The 21,421-nt window shown below is 42.3% G+C and overlaps 1 protein-coding gene across 1 annotated transcript; it reads right to left on the minus strand.

The window, feature by feature from the left end:
* Positions 1 to 3,184: 3,184 nt before the first annotated feature.
* On the minus strand, positions 3,185 to 19,989 carry Gatm (glycine amidinotransferase (L-arginine:glycine amidinotransferase)). The gene is made up of 9 exons (NM_025961.5): positions 19,860 to 19,989; positions 18,381 to 18,599; positions 12,294 to 12,489; positions 11,217 to 11,407; positions 9,404 to 9,541; positions 9,091 to 9,255; positions 6,849 to 6,912; positions 6,084 to 6,200; positions 3,185 to 4,321 (listed from the first exon to the last, which is right to left on the minus strand). Exons 1-9 carry the CDS (start codon positions 19,926 to 19,928, stop codon positions 4,209 to 4,211), a joined length of 1,272 nt encoding a protein of 423 aa, NP_080237.1. The 5' UTR covers positions 19,929 to 19,989; the 3' UTR covers positions 3,185 to 4,208.
* Between the last annotated feature and the right edge of the window lie 1,432 nt (positions 19,990 to 21,421).

The raw sequence follows: 21,421 nt of genomic DNA on the forward strand, positions 1-21,421 counted from the left end.
AACCTGGGACTCTTCTATGAGATCTGGCTATATTTCTTTACCTCTCTTTTCAGTCTATCTGTAGCCCAAGCTGCTTCATCTCCCTTCCCCAACTGAACTGTTCTCTCTGTTTCCCTCCAGATACTTTATATCAACCCAACACAGATAACTGGTGCTACTCCACTCCACGGTTGCTTTTAACACATTCCCACACTAACCAGCAGACCACAAAGCATTTTAATGGTTTAAACTTTAACTAAAATGGTTGCTTTTATATGTACAGGTTGCACAAGATGATTGCCTTTTACACGACTATTTCTGTAGTTTTAAAAGCAGATTTATTTTTATTTTGTTTGCATATGCCTGTGTGAGTGTGGGCTACTTGTGTATGGGTACCTGAGGAGGCCAGAAGAAGGTGTCAGATCCCCAGAAGTTGGAGTTACAGGCAGTGGTGAGTGGCTTAATATGAGTGCTCAGACACTAAGCTGGAATCCTCTGGCGGTTGTTCTTCGTCTCTGCCCACTATTATTATATTTTAATAGTGAGTCTTCCCTTTGACAGATACTGTCTGTTGTTGCAGATGGCATTGGATTCTCAGGGGTGTCCTGGGGACTGAGGACTGACTATGAGTTTAGATGAGAGAAAAAATGACACCCCAACTCAGTTGCTTTTGAACATTGCCAACACACCCAGTGAGAGGATAAAAGTAACTGAAAACGTTTCAACTGAAAAACTAAAACCAGATGCACCAAGTCTCAATGCAAACACAAAAGAAATGCCAAGCTCTAAGGCTACACAACGCCTCCAAAAAATTACCAGCCCCACAGTAACAGCCTTCCAAAAAGAACGACTTAGATGAAATCCCAGACACACAACTCAAAGGAATGGTTATCACTGTGTTCAAAGAACCCAAAGAAGACTCAAACAAGCTGTTGAATGGATTCTAAGAGAACACAGACGGCTGAATGAAACAGGGATTACTCCAAGATACGACCAGAGAATTCAATGAAGTGACAGACATGTGGGATAGAAAGCAAAGTGAAATGAAAACCTCCCCAAATAAGGTATTCCCTTTGAACAGAGTTAGTGTCAAAATTTGCCTGACTTGAGCAGCAATGGGCTGTTTAGAGTTCTCAGCCATTCAACAGATATATACCATAAAGAAAAGATGGCTGGAGATCAGGTACCAAATAAACTAGAAAGTTGCTTTTAAAATGTGAGAAATTTTATGCTGGGATTTTTTTTTTTTTTACTACAAGATCATAATATGTAGCCCTGGGCGTGTTAGGATTCTTCTCCCTCAGTCTACCCAGAAACATGTATCATAATCCCCCACTGTGTAAAACCTTGGGGTAGTTGTTTAATCCCACAGCAATTAATCATTACAGATGTGTGCAATCTGTATGTACATTTCGAGTCGAGGATTTATGAGACACAGGTAACCCTCAAACTAAAACAAGCCATTTTGTCATAAAAGGACTTTGAAATGGATCAAAGATCTAGACTGTGAGACAAGGGGTTGTTATTTTCTGAGGTGAGAGCACACGCACACCTTAGGTTGGTGGTACAGTGGTTAGAGGAAAGATGTTGGCTGGTGTAGCAAGTTCTTCAAGAAAGACACTCATGATAGGATAGTGTATAGATTGGATTTGTTGAGAAGTTTCTCCACATTTCCTACAGTGGTGAGAGAAATCGCCCTCCTAGAGCATGGTGTGTAAACACAAGCACTGAGATGCAGCCTGACATTTCTCTCTAGAACAGTGGTTCTCACATGACCTGTAGGTCATGCCCCTTTCGGGGTTGAATGACCCTTTCACAGGGGCTGCCTAAGACCATCTGAAAACACAGGTATTTACATTGCAACTCATCACAGTTGCAAAATTAGTTATGAGGTAGCAGTGAAAGTAGTGATTTTATGGTTGGGGGTCACCGCAACAAGAGGAGCTGCATTAAAGGGTCACAGCATTAGGAAGGTTGAGAACCCCTGCTCGAGTGGCCTAGCAGGTAAAGGCCAGGAGAAAGCAACCTTAGGCGGAGTGTACTGAACCAGTAAGCGTGTGTCTGCAGCGACTGGAGCCGAAGATGAAGAACAGATGCCCAATGGTCTCTGTTTTCTCAGGGATAAATGGAATGTGATTGGTTGAGAAAGCCGAGTGAAGGGCTGAAATGGGTACCACTGAATCGGATGCAGAGGCTGTCTATTAGAACTGCAGAGACCACTCAGGACCTGACTGGGGGCCTCCAGTTGCCTCCACAGGTGCCCTCATTTCCCAAGCAACATACGTTCAAGTGTCACACTACATATCCTGTGACATGACCCAAAGCAGTGAGAGGAATGTCGGAGACCTGTAGTATATTTTAACTACACATCCTATGCAATGATACCATGAGTAACAGCAGCCATTAACTCCAGACCTGAGACTCCATTTCCTTCGGGGACCTAGGACTGCCCCCTCGTGCTTACAAAACATCCAGACAGCATTGAATGAGAAAGGGAGCCAATAAGTCAAAATATGATGCTGTTCATTTCTTTTCCTACTCTTTTCCCCCTTTTCCTGTTTTTACCTTGCCTTTACTTTTATTTCTTTCCTTCTGTCTTCTTTTTTTAATCTAAGACAAGGTGTTATTGTAACCCAGGCTGGCTTTGAACTGGCTATGTAGCTTAGGCTAACCTGGAACTCCTGATCCTCCTGCCTTTACCTTTCAAGTGCTAGGATTGTGACCAATCTTTGCCAACCAGTTTTGAATACAATCTTAGGTTTGAATTTGAAATGAATATCTTGGTTATCTCAGAAAACTCTAATTCTGCTCCAGGGTGGCGCTGAGGAGAAATCCTGGCTGGTAAAGTGTGAACATGACAACTACATTTGATCCCCAGAAAACAAGTCAAAAGCCAGGTGTGATGGCATGTGCTTATAATCCCAGTGTGGAGCGGCAGAGACAGCTGGATCCCTGAAACTCTTGGGTAGTCACCCAGCATACGTGGTGAGCTCCAGGACACTGCAAGAGAGGTCCTGTTTCAACAGTGAAGGTGGATGGAGCCTGTAGAAGGACACCCAAGGTTGACCTCTGACCTCCACGTGCAGACATGTGCATACCTCCTAACACACACACACACACACACACACACACAGAACTCTCATCTAACAGCTACAATCCTGTCACTTACACTAAATTAATGAGACAGAAATCAAACTCATAAAATCCAATCTGGAACACAAAAGTTTATTAGAGTAAAAATACATATATAATATCCAACATTAAAATTATCTCATGTCACATGTTTTACCTGCATTAGTTTTTCCAAAAAAAATGCTTTAAAACTCTATGCCTTAAATAATTTTGCATATATGTAAACAAATCTTAGATTACCGAAGATGCCATTATACCTGTTAGATATTGAACATCAACCTTTAGGAATGGGAACTACAAGTTTCACTCTATTACACTAAGCGCTACTCTGAAGGAAGGAGGGAAGGACAGAAGGAAGGACAGAAGGAAGGATAACCCACTTGAGATGAGGTAAGAGTAAGAGTTTAGTACCAAATGTTGACACAAGAATGTTAAAGGCATTCATGGAAAGTCACTTCGTTTTTTTTTTTTTTTTTCAGTGTTTGCATAGTCGAGGTTGTTTAAAAGCAAATTAAAAAAAAAAAAACACCCAAATTTATTTATTTTATTTTTTTTAGAAAAAGAGATAAATATCTGATAAAAGCAAATTAAAAAAAAACACCCAAATTTATTTATTTTATTTTTTTAGAAAAAGAGATAAATATCTGATTCTACTTAGGATCCATGTTTTTTGCCTATGTCTTTGTCCCATTTAGGAAAAAAGAAGTAATATGGACATTCATAAGTCTACCAAAGAGGAAAAAGAAAGACAAGGTTAGGACCGACATCTCAAGCTGCCTTTAGGAAAGAAAATTAAAAACAGAGGTAGATGGTTAAATATTAGCGGCCAAGTTACTCAAGTGACTAATTTTTGCTTCGGTATACACTTACTGAACTTTTATATTTAAAGCCAAATCGTAAATAACTTTAGGAGAAGAAAGTAAGACCTATCATAAGTTATCTTCCTTACGTCAACAAAAAGTAACCCAGGCTTGGAAACCCTGTTAAGGATGTGATTGTTCAAAGCACTACAGTTCATGCATTTGTTAAAGCGAGAGAAGGGCCTTGCTGCTTCTTAGGTATATCTGAGGCTATGCCCCAAGCCACACCACGCCTGCTCAGTCAAAGTAGGACTGAAGGGTGCCTCGGCGCCGGACGTCGCAGGTCCAGCAGTGGAAGCCTCCTCCCAGGGAATTGGCATTTCGAATGTTAACCTTAATGGTACTGATACCTGCATTGAAAGAGAAGACAAGGCCGGTTACAGAGACGAAGTTACAGAGACGAAGTTCAGACACGAAGTTCCCTCTACAGAGAGTAAAGTCCAAATACCTCGAGGAACACCGAGGTTCAGATCCCTCGGGACGCTCTGGTCCACAGTGGTCCTTTCTTCTTGAATCTTTTTATCATAGGTTATATTTCATCTAGCCCAGCCCACCACTAATACAGCATCTTCAACAAAAAGTCAGAAACTCAGGTTGCGTTGTATTTTGTGTCCACAAATTAACAGCCTAGGATGAGCTATACCTACTGAGTATTAAAATTAAGTACTAAAAAGTTAACTCTGCATAGGGACAATGAGGGTACAGATTAACTGCGCCAGGCCACCTCAAGGAAACGTGTCAGAGCTGTAGTTTAACATCTGAGTTGTATGGTTATCAGGTACCTCGGCTGACCAGACAGTTAGCTTTATTTGGCACTGTTTGTAAGGACATGCTTACAATGTGAGTAGACCACTTAACTAATGGCAAGAATGTTCTGGTAGACACATTAGGCTGTAAAATAGATAATCTGTTCCATTTCTCCTTCGTTTGGGGAGGCAGGTAAGCTGCAGTCGCTACTGCGCTCACTGTGTGGTGACAAGAACAAGGAAGCATGAGAAAGACTCCCCTGAGGTACTCCTCATATGTGGGGCTTGAAGACTAAGTGTGAGGTTTTGACCGTGAGATAAGAAGCACCTATGTACCGTCTGATCGGTAGTAGTATACTCTTCCTGAATTGGAAGGACTCAGAGCTACTTAGTGAAACTTATAGAAGTTCTCCATGTCTAAAATTTTGACTTTAACTACAAAAATAAACTGTCAAATCAGATTATTTGTCACTTTCTACTAGTTTAAGTTGGGGGAAAAAACATAATTGATGAAAAAGTTGAACCCAAGAAATTGTGTTAATGACAGCCAAGGAAAAGTGGCTTGTGCTATGGGCTCAACCATCAGATTCTGCTCAACTCAAACCTGCCAGGCTATCTTATTTTTAAACCGATTCTGCATTACAGATGGATGCAGCAAATAGGAAAATAATCTTCAATGGACTATATCTGAAATGTAGAGCAAAAATTTAACAACGTGAGTTCAGCTAGTAGGCTGCCTGGCTATATCCGAGTTCACCCCAAGGATATGTTAAATGGCTTGCACACATAATATGTGTCCTTTGGCTCACATGAAATCATTTCTTTCACTGTTTTCCTCGACAGTATTAGAATCCTGGTCTAAAACTTAAATGGCAGAATGGGAAAACTTTGCCCCAAGTAGAAGTCAAGCCTGCTCTTTAAATGGAATGACTGGCTGGTATTCTTTATTGCATTTCAGAGCCAAGTTAACTGATCTTAATGCATACACATGTCATTTTCCCAGTTGTGTCCTTTTAAGCCCCCCAGTACATGCAATTACCATTAAATTACTTCTAAAGGACCTTCAGTAATTTCTTCTTTGGAGAAGGCAGAGACTCATTTGTATATGGGTAAGTCTCAACACTTGGGCACAAGGAAACCAGCAGAATTACAGAGGATGGTAACTACTGACAAGGGAAATCCTTGGAACTCACCACACATCCCCAACTTTTAAAGACTACTAGACATTTATAAAACAACAAATTGGTACCTTTAAAGGGAACAGAAATTGAATTCAATCAACCACATATTAGACTAGGCACGCTTTTTCTTCAGCTAGTGGTGAACATTAACACACAAGACAACGAGCTATATTCATCACACATACCCAGCTTCTCAAACATCTTTTGAATTGGAACTTCATTGGCATCTACCATCACGCGCTTCTCATCTAGCATTAAGACGTTCATGGAAAGCCATTTGGATGACATCCAGAGGGGATGATCTGCAAATAGCAACAACTGTTAAACCACGAATGTCTGATGCCATTCTTCCTTAGAGCAGTGACTTACCAGGGAAGGATGCTGAAGACAGAGAGCTCAGTCCCTTTCCTGCCTCACCTCCCATATGAAAACCTATTTTACTATCTCACTCTGTTTTACTACCTTTTTCTTTCTGGCAAGTTTTCTCTATGACATGGATTCTCCCGCCTTCCCTGTGCTGGTACTACAGACCTGTTCCACCACGCTCTGCTTCTAAGTAGTCTTTGTACCACTGGGGATCAAACCCAGGGACTTAAGCATGCTAGGCAAGTTGTCTACCACTGAGCTACATTCCCAGCTCTGAGAACCTATTTTTTAATTGTAAACCAACATAACTATAAATACAGCAAAACCATCCATACTCGTTAGACATTTGGAATCCATCCTATCTTATTTTAAAAGTCGTATCTTGTTTTATATAATATTTTCAAAAGTATGCTTTCTAATTTTGTTTTCTATAAAAGAAAAACTCACAAACACATGTTGCAGCCTGACTCTAGGTTAGCTCTCACTTTACTGCCCCGAGGGGAAATGCTGACTCTAAATTGATTAGACTTAGCTACTCTATAGGTGAAGATCCCTGATCAGGAAGGATGTGAAAATAGACCTACCATCGGGGATGACTGGTGTTGGAGGAGTAACTATGGTCCATCCTGCTTTCTTGAAAAGATCAATCTGTAAGACCAAACGACAACAGAATTAAATCCACGTGTGTTAGTTTCTGGCAGCCCTTGTTTTTACTTTTTTAAGATGGGGTCTGGCATGTAGCCCAGGCTGGCCTTGATCTTGCAATCCACCTACCTCAACATCACCAGTAGTTAGGATTATAGGCACGTGCTATCATGCTCAGCTCTCCTTATCATTAATAACTCTTTTTGGCAATTCTTTGTCTCCTCCATTTCCAAAGTTGGGATGTATGAAATGTTTAAAAGTTGATACTTTCGTTTAAATTCTAATTTAAAATAGCTGTGGATGCCTGTATCGGGTCTGTACAAGAATGATCTTGGCGTGTCGACAGTGAGTCATGGGTGGAGGAGGGGCTCAGCCCACCCTTCCATAATGAACTGTTGGCCATTCTCAGGTCATTGTCTTCACTTCGTACCCAGTGGTGAGACCACCATGCTCTGGTGGGTAAGCACAAATCAAATGGGTCACAAAACAGACCCAAAGGTCACAAGTCTGGGAAGGGACTGGCAGGGAGGAGTTGGGTTGGGAAGATGAGAGAGTTGAGGAAAGAATGCATCCTATGTCTGAAGTTTTCAAAGAACAAACTGAACTACATTATGATGATGAAGATTACTTGTGTGTGTGTGTGTGTGTGTGTGTGTGTGTGTGTGTGTATGCCTATGTGTGACCTTTTCCTCCCAGCGACCCCAAAACACCCATGGAAGGAGTTTGGAGCTGAGAAGAAAGGATGGACCATCTAGAGACTGCCATATCTGGGGATCCATCCCATAATCAGCTTCCAAACGCTGACACCATTGCATACACTAGCAAGATTTTATCGAAAGGACCCTGATATAGCTGTCTCTTGTAAGACTATTCCGGGGCCTGGCAAACACAGAAGTGGATGCTCACAGTCAGCTATTGGATGGATCACAGGGCCCCCAATGGAGGAGCTAGAGAAAGCACCCAAGGAGCTGAAGGGATCTGCAATCCTATAGGTGGAACAACAATATGAACTAACCAATACCCCCCCCGCCCCCCGAGCTTGTGTCTCTAGCTGCATATGAATCAGAAGATGGCATAGTTGGCCATCAGTGGAAAGAGAGGCCCATTGGTTGTGCAAATTTTATATGCCTCAGTACAGGGGAATGCCAGGGCCAAGAAGTGGGTGTGGGTGGGTAGGGGAGTGGGTGAGGGAGCGTGTGGGGGACTTTTGGGATAGCATTGGAAATGTAAATGAAATAAATACCCAATTTTAAAAAACGAACAAACAAAACAAAACAAACAAACAAAGAACTATTAAAGCTTTTCAAGGTTCAAAATTTAAAATTCCAAAGATAAATTCCTCATTAAAGAAAACTTAAATAACTCCTATTTAATTATAAGAGAACACCATTGTGATGTTGCCAAACTCACAGACTGTATGGTCCACAGTTCCATCATTCTGCACGGCCACGAATAAGGACAAATGTCAGAGATGTAGTCTCAAAGCACCATAGTTGCCACTAGATATCCATTACAAGCCAGCCATCTCTATGTACAACTATACACTCACTTAGGACATCAACACATTCTACTAAAATGAAACGAGTCATCCTGGTCATTGGGTGTGAAAATCAGGGTTTGAAATGAACTGTGCACACACAACAGGAAAGTGCTTTTTAAAGGGTGTCCTGCAGCCTTGCAAATGACTCACGGTCCAGCTGGACTGAGAGGCAAGAGGCTGAGGGAGATAGGGAGAGAGCAGCCAAGGCTTGGCAGATCTGCTCCTTCCCAGAATGGGACAGGCTGAGGAGAGTCTGACCCATTTGAAGGGGAAGACAACTGCTGTTCAGTGGCATTGCTCTGGCCACACTGAAGTCACTTGCTTACAGTCCTGTTGAACCACAATTGGAAATGGTAAGGACATCACTGTTGAATAATGTAGTCAGACACAAATTCAACGCTTTGACAATAACAAACAGTTAAAGTCTAAGTCTGATGGTACTATATGAAACATCACAACAGCAGTGTAGACTTCTGCACATTGAGTATCTTGTAAATATACCATGAGCAATTCAAAGTCTGATATTAATGCCACCCTCCAGTGCTAGATTTATTATTAGAATCACTGAAGGTGCCAATCTTTGGCTTAAAATGAAGTTGCTAGGGACTCTAGCTTTCCTGGTGTGCTAAGAACTTTCCTACCTGATGACAGGGACGGTCGGGGTTGGAGAGCACAAGACCAGGTCCAATGATGTTGAAGGTGGCATCGATGTGCATTGGATTGGGGTCTTTAAAAGAGATGATATGTACTCTGTAGTCTGGAGCAAGATGCCTACGCATCCACTCGATGCCCAGGTAGTTTGTAACCTGAAATAAAATAAAATTAAAAAAAAAATCTTTTAAAAAGTCCATTCTAAGTTTGGAAAACCAAAAGTGTGCAGAATCTAAAAGTTGTTAATTTAGGAATAGAGAATGCAATGATGTAGGTGAGATTTCAGAGCCAGCCTTTAGCAACCTGGCTTCTCTGTGCAAAAATATCTCTTCCAGCTCGAATGAAGTCAGCAGCATCAAAGCAAGGCTCAAACTCAGTCGTCACGAACTTTCCCTGAGCGGCCAATTTGTGTCTGTCTTCCACGGAATGGATGGGATAATTCTAGTTGGAACAAGAACAAACACACACAATGCATTTATTTTTTAATGAACTTATTTACAAGGATATACTTGATTTTAAAAATTAGTTAGCTCAATACCACCATTTTCCAAAGTACTACCAATCAACTCTTGATTCAAACACCCATAGAAAAGATATTGGTCCGCGATGATCAATTCTAACAGCTGATCTGATTGGGTTAAGGAAAGCAGAAGGGATTAGTGAAGCATACCCCTTGGCATTTCCAGAAATTATAAAGAGCTCTAGTATAAGGGATTAATTCCTTTATGGAGTCATAAGATCACATTATTGAGAGATGATGAAAGTTAGGAGGTGGGGCCTAGTTGGGAGAAAGTGGGTTACTGGGAGAGTGTCCTGGGGATGGACATCTATTGTGTTCTAGTCTCTTTCTGTCTCCCCCGTCTCTTTTCTTTCTACCAAGAAGGCAAACATCTCCTGGATGCTTCTGCCAACACGCTATTCTGCCAAAGCACATGGGTGGGGCCAGCCAATGAAATTTACCAAGGCACCAACCAAAATAAGTTCTTTCTCACTTAGATTCTTTCTCTCAAATACCTTGCCACAGCAAACAGAAAAGTAACATAAACAAATCAAAACAATAAAACCATCACCACAACAAAATGTAAAACCAGGCATTAGAGTAACTTCCTGCTGCTCAGAAACAAATGGTGCAGAGCAGTGACTGACCCTGAAGACAGCCCACGACACATGCACGCATGTGTGCAGCTAGCTACAATGCTGAGAGCCAGTGGGATGAAGTCACCCCACTCCTTTAGAGAAGGAATTTGGTCCTGAGCCCAATTCCTACCCTAAAATGAGATGCCATGCCTCTCTCTGCCACATTTGGATTTGCCTGACTTATTCTTTTCATTTCTATCTTTAAATGCCTAGAATAATTTTTTAAGAAATTATTTCTATAAGTAACTTTTCTATGAGTAATAGCTTAATAAGGACATAGATCCCTTGTATTTGTGGGGGGATTAGTTCTAGTGCCCCATAGATACTAAAATCTATGGATGAACAATTCCATTGCTTAAAAGTGTATAGCATTTATAGGATCGATGCTTGTCCTCCTACATCCTTTAGAACATCTCTAGAGTAGTTCTAATCCTCAGTGTAGCCCAAACGTTATGTAAATAAACCCTACTCGATACCATTGTTGAACAGGCATAATTTTCAAAAACATTATTATATTACAGTTGGTTGAATTTGTAGGTGCAGAGCCTGCAGATGAAAGCTTAGCTGTGTCTGTCATCTCACTGCGATCCTATCTGGCCCGGACACCAGATAATTTTGCTGGAAAAAGAGGGACTTTAGCCTAAAGATTTTTGTTGCTTGAGCAGTGAACAGCAGTGTGCCTTAGGACAAGTTCTTCTCCCTGTGATGGAATCATAACTCTCCCTTCTAGAATTCTTATTGAATAAATACGATTGATGATATATCCTGAGCCCAGGACTGGGTTCAGAGTAAGCAATAAATGCTAGTTATTATTACCGCTGCTACGATCATTAACATTTGCTGTTAGTTTCATCTAAACAGAATCAGTTCTTAAAACTGAAAACACATGATATGTGCAAAATATCAGAGAAGTCCTTCTTCTCCTCTGCGGATAAGTTGGGACAGTCACTGACACGCTGGCCTGTATCTGGGGACCTACCTGGTCATACAGTTCGTCAGCCATTGTGGGCTTGGGTGCTGTTGTCCACTTGGCACCACGATGGAAGTAGTCTTTGATAATTGACCTGTACGCTCGGTACTCAAAGAAGCGTGAGCGCCATGCCATGGGTGCTTCTATAATCTCGTTTCCCACAACCATCAGGATGTCTCGAGGCATTGCGCTGTACAAACCTATCAGACCAAAGAGTCCCATGGCAACCTCAGTGACTCAAACTTCCAAGACATTAAAAGCATGTATAACATGTCTTTGTAGAAAAATTTTACTAAAAACCTTGCATGTTTATATATTCATATAAAACAGGGCAAATGTAATGATACACACTAGAATGGATCGTTGACAAGAATCCCCTGTTGGGTGGTAATGTCAAGCAAAAATGGAAAGGAAGAAGTGAGAGAAATTTTGAACCACCAAGCCTTCTCTACCTGTAGGTCCTGCCTTCTTTTAAGATACAGAAACAAAATTTTTAGTGGGCGGTATCACACAATTAAAAACTAGGCTAACATTATTCTGAAAAATAAATTATAGAACTCAAGCACAAAAGCAGTTGTGATGTAATGGCAGCATGGCAGCATATATATATACACACACACACACAAGCGTGCACGCGTGTCTGTGTGTCTGTGTGAGAGTATGTGCACTTGTGGAGGCCAGAAGGGGGTGTCAGATCCTCTGGAGCTGGAATTACAAGCTATTATGAGCTCCCTGATGTGGGCCCTGTGAACACGGAACCCTCAGGTTCTCTGCAAGAGCAGAAATAGCTCTTAACTGCTGAGCTATAGCTCTAGCCCCTCTATTTCCCTTTTCATTTCTGTTGTTAAGGAAGATCAAGGGCAGTTCACTGTTCTTACGTAGAATGCCTACCACACTTAGAGGTTTAGAATGTGTGTACCTCCATCACATCAAAATGAACCAGACTCTTCCTCATAATCTCTAAAGCCTCAAAGGATTCGTAAGTAAAAGGACTCTTCAAGAAATCCTTAGCGCCTTCTCTTTACACATCCAAGAAGAAAATGGAAAATCAAGGCTCTGTCAGATTACTTTCTTGACAGCACTGACCTGTAGACTCAAAATCAGGAGTCTTATACTTGAGTGACCAGTCGATGGGGTCAGGCCGCCTCACGGTCACTCCTTCCATTGATAAAATATTGCACATCTCTTCGACCTCAGCAACAGCCTTCTTCAGATGATCTTTGGGAAAATAAAGACCTCCATTTTTTTGGTAAAATGGCCAGTACTTTTCATATGTATTGGCCTAGAAGCAGAAGAACATAAACAAAAGCATTACAGGAGAATGACGCAGTGGAAGGTAGGTTCGCAGGCTGTGAACAACTACTTGTATACGTGAGAGGGACCCAGACTACAAAGAGATCTTGCTGATCCCTTGGCTTGCTTGAGCTAGCCCATCTTCGCATAGACCCTCAGGATTTGTTGAATGAAGATCTCTGAATCATCTTGTCATATATTTTTAAACATTTAATTTTATTTTCATGTGTGCACATGTGGCCAAAAGAAGCCAGAAAAAAGGTGCTGGACTTCCTGGAGCTGGAGTTATAGGCAGTTCTGAGCTGTGCTAGACATGGGAACTGGGAACTAAACTAGGGTCCTCGGGAGAAACAGGAAGTGCTCTTGACTACTGAGCATCTCTCTCTAGCCCTGGAATTACCTTGATACTTTGGGGCCTTTGATTCTTCTGCCTCAGATCTTATGCCCAACCCCTAACCGCTATCTGTCCCTAGTACAGGCTTGGAATCTTCCAAGCCATGCCTCACAGGCAAAACAGGATGCAGATACTCCTGTTATAGTGTTGGAATGAGAAAATAAAGCAAAAATAAGAGAATAAAGACCCTACACTGAGCCAAGACCCTAAACTATCCACACAGCCCTGAGTTCTTTCAGAAAAATTTTACTTCAAGAGATCTTTGTGGGGCAAAAAGATCTTTTAACTGTGTTAAGATTAGGACATGTTTTCAAGTGTGCTTTACATGTCTTATCACGCATGGCTCCTTTCTCATTGGACGGAATTTGCATTTTACAAAACTGTGCAGAAATGGTATCCAGGCTGTGGGGCCTGTCTGTCAGTGCGTCTCACACTTCATACCCCCCAATTCTCTTGAATCCAGTCTCAGGTCACTTCAGGCCCTTTGGGAAGAAAGTAATTTGATACACAAGTTCACAGAGTTTCAGTATTTTAGACGTTAAGTATGTAAAACACCTTCCAAAGGTTATAAGCAAAATATAAAAATCAAAAAGTTTCTATTAAGATTGTTTTGCATGTGTCTAAGTTTAAAGAAATATGCTGAGCATGTGTTTGCTGCATCTTATTTAAAAGAGGGGCCAAAAGGGTTAAAGATTCAAGTGCACTTGACAATCCTATCGAAGAGACAGACACTCAAACATATGGTCCTTTCCCACTTAAGGACCAGGCTCTGAGAAGTCATTTGCTCACTTCCTACCTGAATAAACAGGGCAAGGACTTCAGCCCTCGGATGGGACAGTATTCCAAATAGAGTCAGGGGCTTGGCTACTATGTTCTATAAACTTGAATATTTTCAACTTGACATGTAAGACCTTCTAAAACTACAATTATCTATTACGGTTCTTGTTCTTAAAGAGTTTGGGTTTTGTTTGTTTTGAGTCAGGGTTTCATCTTGCAACCCTGGCTTGCCTGGAATTCATTATGTAGACCAGGCTGGCCCAGATCACACAGATACCTGCCTTCCTCTGTCAAGTGTTGGGAGTAAGGGTGTGTACCACCACATTTGGTACTTCTAATAGTTTTGTTCATCAGGATGGGACTAAATGTCTAGGTCTTTAATGGCGAAGACATTTTTTCTAGGCTATGTGTCTCTGCTTCCATATTTATCTTAGTCTGATAGTATAAAATATATGGCTGTAATCTAGTTTCTAGTCAGGCTGGGACCCAGGCTGGATGATACAGAACAACCTGGGAAGCAGCTCCTTCACTTTGCAGCCGGGCTGTGGGTAAACTAAGGTGCACAGACCAAATCTAGCTAGGCTTCTCATTTTTATAAACACACAATTAAGGGGGAAATACCACGCTATTTGACTTACACAGTACCTGTGACTGCTTTCCTGTTATAATGGCAGAGTGGAGAATCAAAAAGCTTCAAATAGACTTATGTTCTCTGCAAAGCCTGAATCATTTACTGTCTGACCCTCTGCAGAAAAAAAGCTTGCTGGTCCCTGTTCTGACTAACTTGACTTTTGAAGATCTATGAACAAATAGGAGGGTCAATTTTTCACCCAGAGGAAAATGTTATCAGTACTAAACATTTGCATACTTTTATGGATAATCCACTCTTAACCAAACCAAACCAAACCAAATACCCAACCACAACAAGTAGTTTTCTACCCTTTGGAATGTCTTCAATAGTAGCTAGAAGCAGGGGATAATAATGACTCTTTCTTTCCGTCCCTGACACATCCTGGTACTACTACCCGTCCATTCAGCGGCCCCATCTTTTCATGCCAGGCACATCCCCTACAGTCCACTAAGGGACAAGAAGCCTTTGACAATTCAATACTGAACTGCAGCAGGCACAATCATGTCATCTTGCCGGTCTCACTCCACAGTATCCGGCAGGAGTCTCAGAGACAACCTTGCCTTGATATGAAACACTAAGTCAACTATTCAGGGAGAAAAATGTTATTTGAACAGATGTTTATGCAGTTTATAGTCTGGTAAATGCTGGACAAAGTTCAAATGATCAGGGAAAATTACATTTTCCAAGAAAGAGTTAGAAATTGTTTACTCTTCCTTTTTAACCTTGCTTAAATGAGTTAGGGATCATTAACCAAGCGTTTCCAGGTAAGGAACACTCTATTGTAGCACATGATATCTTTAATAACCTGTGGCAGAGATGGAGCTGCAGTCCTGGAAACACTGTGGTCCCCACATCCTAAAACCCTCTGTGCAGAGTCTGTCTGCCACATTAATTTTCAAACACTCTCTTCTAGAGAGCTAAGAAATACCAATAGACAAAAACTTGTTGTTAATCTGGCAATAAACTTACATTTACATTAACCTTAATTAATAGTATTTTTTAAAGTCCTTTATCAACGGCTTTGTTTTCTTAAGACAAAAACATCTATTTAGTATGTTTTACAAAAAGGAAAGGCCGTCATAGTTTTGAAATCGTGCTTTCTGACAGCTGTTTCGTATTTCTAAAAGGGAAAAAAGAAATTCCCAACACATGTGTCTTGTAACATAGTTTAAACTCTATTCACCTAGAGAAACTCTACAACATTATTTTATCATTATTTTTCTTTTGAAATGAGGTTTTGCCACATAGGCTAGGCTGCTCTTGAACTCAAGATCCTCCTGACTGAATCCCATGAGTTGCTGGCATTAGAGGTGTATGCCACCAAGCCCAGCCATTATTTTATTTCTTATTGTTCTCAAGTAGAGTAACTTATCTGCGTCCCTGGGCCTGGTGGCATATGTCTGTCACCCTAGAGTTGGAAAGTAGAGTCAGGGGGAATTAGGAAGTCAAGGTCATCTTTGTATGCACAGCAAGTTTAAGACTAGCCTAAGCTTCATGAGATCCATCTGTCTGTCTGTCTCACTTCCAGAGGATGTATATATCTCCTATTTACTTTCTTCTCCCTCAATATCTAGCATAGTCTGTCACATGAAGTAGCCAGAAAGGTAAATGAAATCAATATGGCTAATCTACAGCTATTATACTCCAAGCATATTTTTGTGATGTACCTGGCAAACTGGATTCATAAAACTATGACTTATAAATTCCATATTTTGTGCTTTGCAACATGTAACTTTATACCTTCAAGGTTAAGTCTGAGAGATAGTTTGTAAACTTAATAGGAATTCTGAAGGTCAAGAAAGCAGCTGATAAGACTCCTCCAACTTTTATTAATACCTAATTCAATGCAAGCCTCCTGACTTTAATGGCATTCATTCCACAAGTACTGTAAGCTACAAAGTCTAAAGTCATAAATCCAGTGACAAAACACTTCAAATGACGCCTGAGAAGCCTGATTCCATAAGATCAAATGGTAGTGGGGCTGGTAAGATGGGTTAGAGGTTAAAACTCTCGATGTTCCTCCAGATGACCCGACTTCAGTTCCCAGCACTGGTGTCTGGCAACTTAAAACCACATGTAACTCTAACTCCAGGGGATCTGATACCCTCTTCTGGCTGCACAAGTATTTGCACAGGCATGCACAACCACACTCACAGGCATACACATATAAACTAAAAAACAGTTAAGGTCAGATCTCACAAGTCTATAGTGGTCAATAGTTCAAAGACTGGTTAAATGATAAATTATTTCCTGAATTTGAATTTTCCCAATCAAAATGGTCAGGGATACTTCTTTTCAAGAACATTCTTTGAAACACTATGCCTTATTTTATTTTAAAATACAAGGATAGCATATAAATTAATCTGTTCATCAAAATTCAATGATCAGAACCAAAGGTACTCCTAGAACACTAGGAAGTAACTTTTGCTGCGTTTGCCAGGTCTCACTTAAGGGCTGTCTTCCTTCAGAATGCTTGTAACTAGCACTTTGACTGCCTCATCAGCCAGGTGGCATAAGATACTCAGACTCTGCATCAATATACATTGTATCTCTCCAAACAGAAAAGAAGCTTTATGTCAGTGGACTTCTGGTGATGGAGAAGCTGTAACAGATGTATTTCTTTATTACAAATGAAAATGTAAGTATTTTGGAAGAACTCAAGTACACTCAAGATGTGCTTATAACTCATAATGAACAAGATCTTAGGAACTGCCTACATAATGGAAGGAACTGTTATATAACACATCACCTGAACACTAGCCCATAAGGATCCTGGCCATAAGAATACTGCAAATAAATACTAGGAATTTATTTTTAAAGAGAAATATATTACTTGTAGCTAGGAAATTCTGGAAGGAATTGAGAAAGGCATTTTGTAGCTAGGCAGTTGCAGAAGGGAGTGCAGGAAAATGGCAAAGGCATGGGTCTTTCTTTGCTAAAAATTCAGTTAGAATACTGGAAGAGAAAGAAACGTAAATAGAGCCGGGCGGTGGTGGCACACGCCTTTAATCCCAGCACTTGGGAGGCAGAGGCAGGTGGATTTCTGAGTTCGAGGCCAGCCTGGTCTACAAAGTGAGTTCCAGGACAGCCAGCAGGGCTATACAGAGAAACCCTGTCTCGAAAAACCAAAACCAAACCAAACGAAAACAAAAAAACAAAAAACAAAACAAAACAAAAACAAACAAAAAAAACAAACAAAAAAGAAACGTAAATAGAAATGAATATCTGCTATAGTACAGACCTCTAAGATGAGGCAATAAGTAAGAGAGTCTTGGAGGTGCAAAGAGCCAGCTTGTGAAGAAACCTGAGGGCTTTATCTTCAGCAATGGAAGCTGGGAAAGCAGAGGAACCGTGAGAGCACAATGAGTCACGGGATGGAATCTGAGTTTGAAACAAGTCACTCCAATGGCGCCTGGGATACAGTCTGGAGAGGGGAGTGAATGGGGAGGGGCCGTTGGGAGCAAACCGCAATAGTCCAGGAAGAGATGAGCTCCGGCCCGGCGGACCTGGGGCAGAGGCTGAGGCATGGGGCAAGCTTCCTTTCAATAAGAGGGATTGGATGCTTGATGTGGAGGATGTGGATGTGACAGAGGAGAAATCAAAGATCTCCGGTGTTTTGGTTTGATTAAACAAGAATGACAGACATTAAAAGGAAGAAAAGAAGGCTTTGGCTTAGAGGTGTCTGGCAACTGAAATTCTAGCTGTGCCAAGTGAGAGGTCCTGTGGCAATATCTTGTGGAGTTCCTAGTGTAGATCTAGATTGGATGGCAAGAAGGGAAGTGGTCTGGACTTGAGTGAAGGAGGGACCAGAAGCTGTGAAGATGGCTATGGATACTGGGCAAAAAGTGACAATATGGAGGATTATCCAAAGTTCTCCTAAACTCCCAGGGAGGTTTCCAGAGGGAAGAAAAAGGTAAATACCAAATACTGGAGCTATCAAGCAAAATACCTTAAAAATCACTCCCCTGCCCCAGAGGAGTGAAGGCAGTTGCAGAGGAGAGGTACAGTGGAACGCAGGCTGCAGACGCTGAGGACCTGCTGAGGACTGGCTCCCAGACCCATGGTAGCCCTGGCTTACCTTCACCTCCACTGTGAATGGTGGCACACAGGCATTTTCAGCTCTGCCCACTATCACTTCCTCTAAAGGGTCCCATTCGTTGTAAGAGGAGACAGGGCAGTCCTTGGGCAGAGGATGGGTGGCCTTGTCTTCAGCTGCACAGGAATTTCGGGAGGAAGCTGTAGCTGCCTGGGTGCTCTGGAAAGTTCGCTGCACCCATCCTGTTAAGGATCCTCCAAGCTTAAAAGCAAACAAACACACACACACACACAAACAAGGTATGGTTAAAGTGTGAGACTCAGGATAACACAGATATGTACTTGAGGAGACCCTAAGATGTTGACTAGTAGAGGGGTTTTGGGTGATTAAAAAAAAAACCCACATAACTTTTTGTTGATGATAGACTGATTTTGTTTTTGTCATATGCTGTAATCTTTTAGAACTCCCAGAAAGATCTGGTTCCCAGCAACATGTTTCCCATATCTATCTCAAAGTTTTTGCAAACTAATTTTCAGAAACTTTCTTAGAAGATAGGCCATCCTCTTCCTCAAGGAAGTGCCCAGTAAGTACCGGCAATGTCCAACTGAAGGAGGAAGTCTTGCTTTTTCAGTTTGGAAGGTTACCAAAACGGAGTTCTTTTTACTGTAAATAACATGGGATCTGAAAAGACCTTATCTTTCAGAATAAGCAACCCCAACCTTTTTTTTAATCACTTTTTTTTTTCATTTCAAGTCAGAGATGACTGTCATGTGTACCATAAGGATTAACCCAGGCAGGCACAGAATGTAAACTTAAAAAGAGATCTAAGCATATTAAAAACCTTCTTTCTTTCTTCCTTCCTTCCTTCCTTCCTTCCTTCCTTCCTTCCTTCCTTCCTTCCTTCCTTCCTTCCTTTCTTTCTTTCTTTCTTTCTTTCTTTCTTTCTTTCTTTCTTTCTTTCTTTCTTTCTTTCTTTCTTTCTCTCTTTCTTTCTTTCTTCTTTTTAAGACAGGCCTGTATAACCTAGCGCAGGAAGATTCCCTTACCCACTCCCCCTGGCAAACCTCATCCCGCCCCCAAACTCTATCAGGCTGTTAAAAGTCCTCTAAGAAGGGAGCTAGAGGGACTCTTGGGTGGAGACCCAAAGCAAGAGAGCAAATGACAGCTGTTCAAGAACCAGCTGCTGGCAGAACTCATCTGCCAGAGCTATTCCTGTCAAGGAGCAAGGGAGGGTCTGCAGGCATGGGCTCGGATATCCCAAGGAAGCAGAGGGCCTGGCAGAGCAGCAGGTGGGGGACAGGATGGACTCATTCCAACTTCCCCGGTAAAGCCCAGGGATCCCAGAGTTTCAGCTGGAGCCGGCCTGTAGGCTCCGTCCATGCCCTCACATGCATCTTCCCAGAAAACGCCCTCACGGGCTACGGAACACAGACCACGCCACCCTGTTACCGGGGTGTCCAGTCTCCCTCTGGGTCCCCATCCTGCATCCCGCAGAGGTCCCGAGGCAGCGTAGGGACTCACCCGAGAGCCGATGTAGTGCACCGCCTCGGCACCTCGGCTGCCTCCGCGCAGACACCGCACCCGTAGCATCGCCCCGTCTCTGCTGCTCCGCGTGCACAAGGTCCTAGTCGCCAAGCTCGCGCCAGCTCCCAGCCTGCGGCCGCGCGCGCTGCTTTTGTAGCCGCGCCCAGGGCCTGGCCCATTGGCTGCCAGGAACAGGTGGCCTCGGCGTCCGTGGGTCACGTCCCGGGGCTGGCCCTTTTTTTTTTTTTTTTTTAGCTCGTGCCTCCCGTACTGGCTCAGGTCAGCGGCGGCGAAGACCCATGAAGAGGCTACCCAATGCCTAGCAGGGATGATGGTTCCTTAGTCTCTCTTGTTGGAAGTCCATTTTTCAACCTGAATGTGTAAACCCCAAGGCCAGTCTTAGTCCATGGGCCACTGAGTGGAACGGCCCCGAGTTAGCTTCCAAGTTTGTCGACCTGAGCCTATGTGGTGGTGGTCTTTAGAACACTGGTGGTCTTTGGCTAGGTGCTCCTGCTTTGAGAAACTCAGTTATGAAAACAGGCAGATAATAATAAGTCAAAAGTAATAAGGAGTGGGGGAGCTACAGTTAGCTTCTGCTTCTGAGGCACATCTTAAAAGGTTTCTTTCAATATGACTTGGGTGCTTGATTACAAAGTAGTTCCCTTAACTGGATTTGTAGAACTAAAACTAGAGAACTCAAATAGACACATCACTTCCTAGCAGAAGGGGCAGATTTGAGTACTTCTTGCCTGGCTGTGTCGTCCAGTCTGGCTTCCGGCCCTCCATTCTCCTGGATCCCGCGATTATAGGCTTGTATGATGAGCACCCCCCACCCCCCTGCCGGCTTCTCTGTGTTGTGTTTTCTAGAAACTGAGAACGGTGACATTGATAGTCCCTGGTCCACGAGCTAACCAGAGACCAAAATAAACGGTGCCGGTAAAGTCTAGGCAACTCTTAAGAGTCGTATGATTACGAGGTAATACTCAACAAAGAGGTCTCAAGGTCCTGATATGGTGAAGGGAGCCAGTGAGTCTAGGTTCCTATCTTAGCTCTGTTCTTAAAATGCTGTGTGGCTTGGAAGCACAACCCTGGACCTTTCTATCAAAGGCTCGCTCCTTCTGCTAGTGAGGGCTTCGGGGAATCTGAAGAATTTCTCAAAACTTAAAACTTTTACCCAATAGATGAACTCAATCAACTCTGGGGACTATGTCTTTGGGTGTACTTAGGGTGACCAGAGATGTACCCTTCTCAGTGAAGGGATTTAAAAAGATGGTTAAGGTTCAGGATATAGCTTAGTAGAAGAGTGCTCTCACTCACCTTGTATTTAAAAGCAGCCAAACAACCGAACCAACCAAACCAGCCAAAACAAACCTCACCACAAACCTTGTAAGAGCCAGCATAGTGGTTCAGTCAACTTTGTAAGTTCCAGGAGGGCTTGGTCTGTCTGATACTTTGTTTCAAACAATGGCTGGTAAGTACACATAAGAAGACTTTCACTTTGCTTGGTTTCCAGTTTTGTCAGAGATCTATAAACACCTCATGACCCTCATTGAAGACAT

Source organism: Mus musculus, chromosome 2 (genome assembly GCF_000001635.26).
Source record: "Mus musculus strain C57BL/6J chromosome 2, GRCm38.p6 C57BL/6J".
NCBI classification, from domain to species: domain Eukaryota; kingdom Metazoa; phylum Chordata; class Mammalia; order Rodentia; family Muridae; genus Mus; species Mus musculus.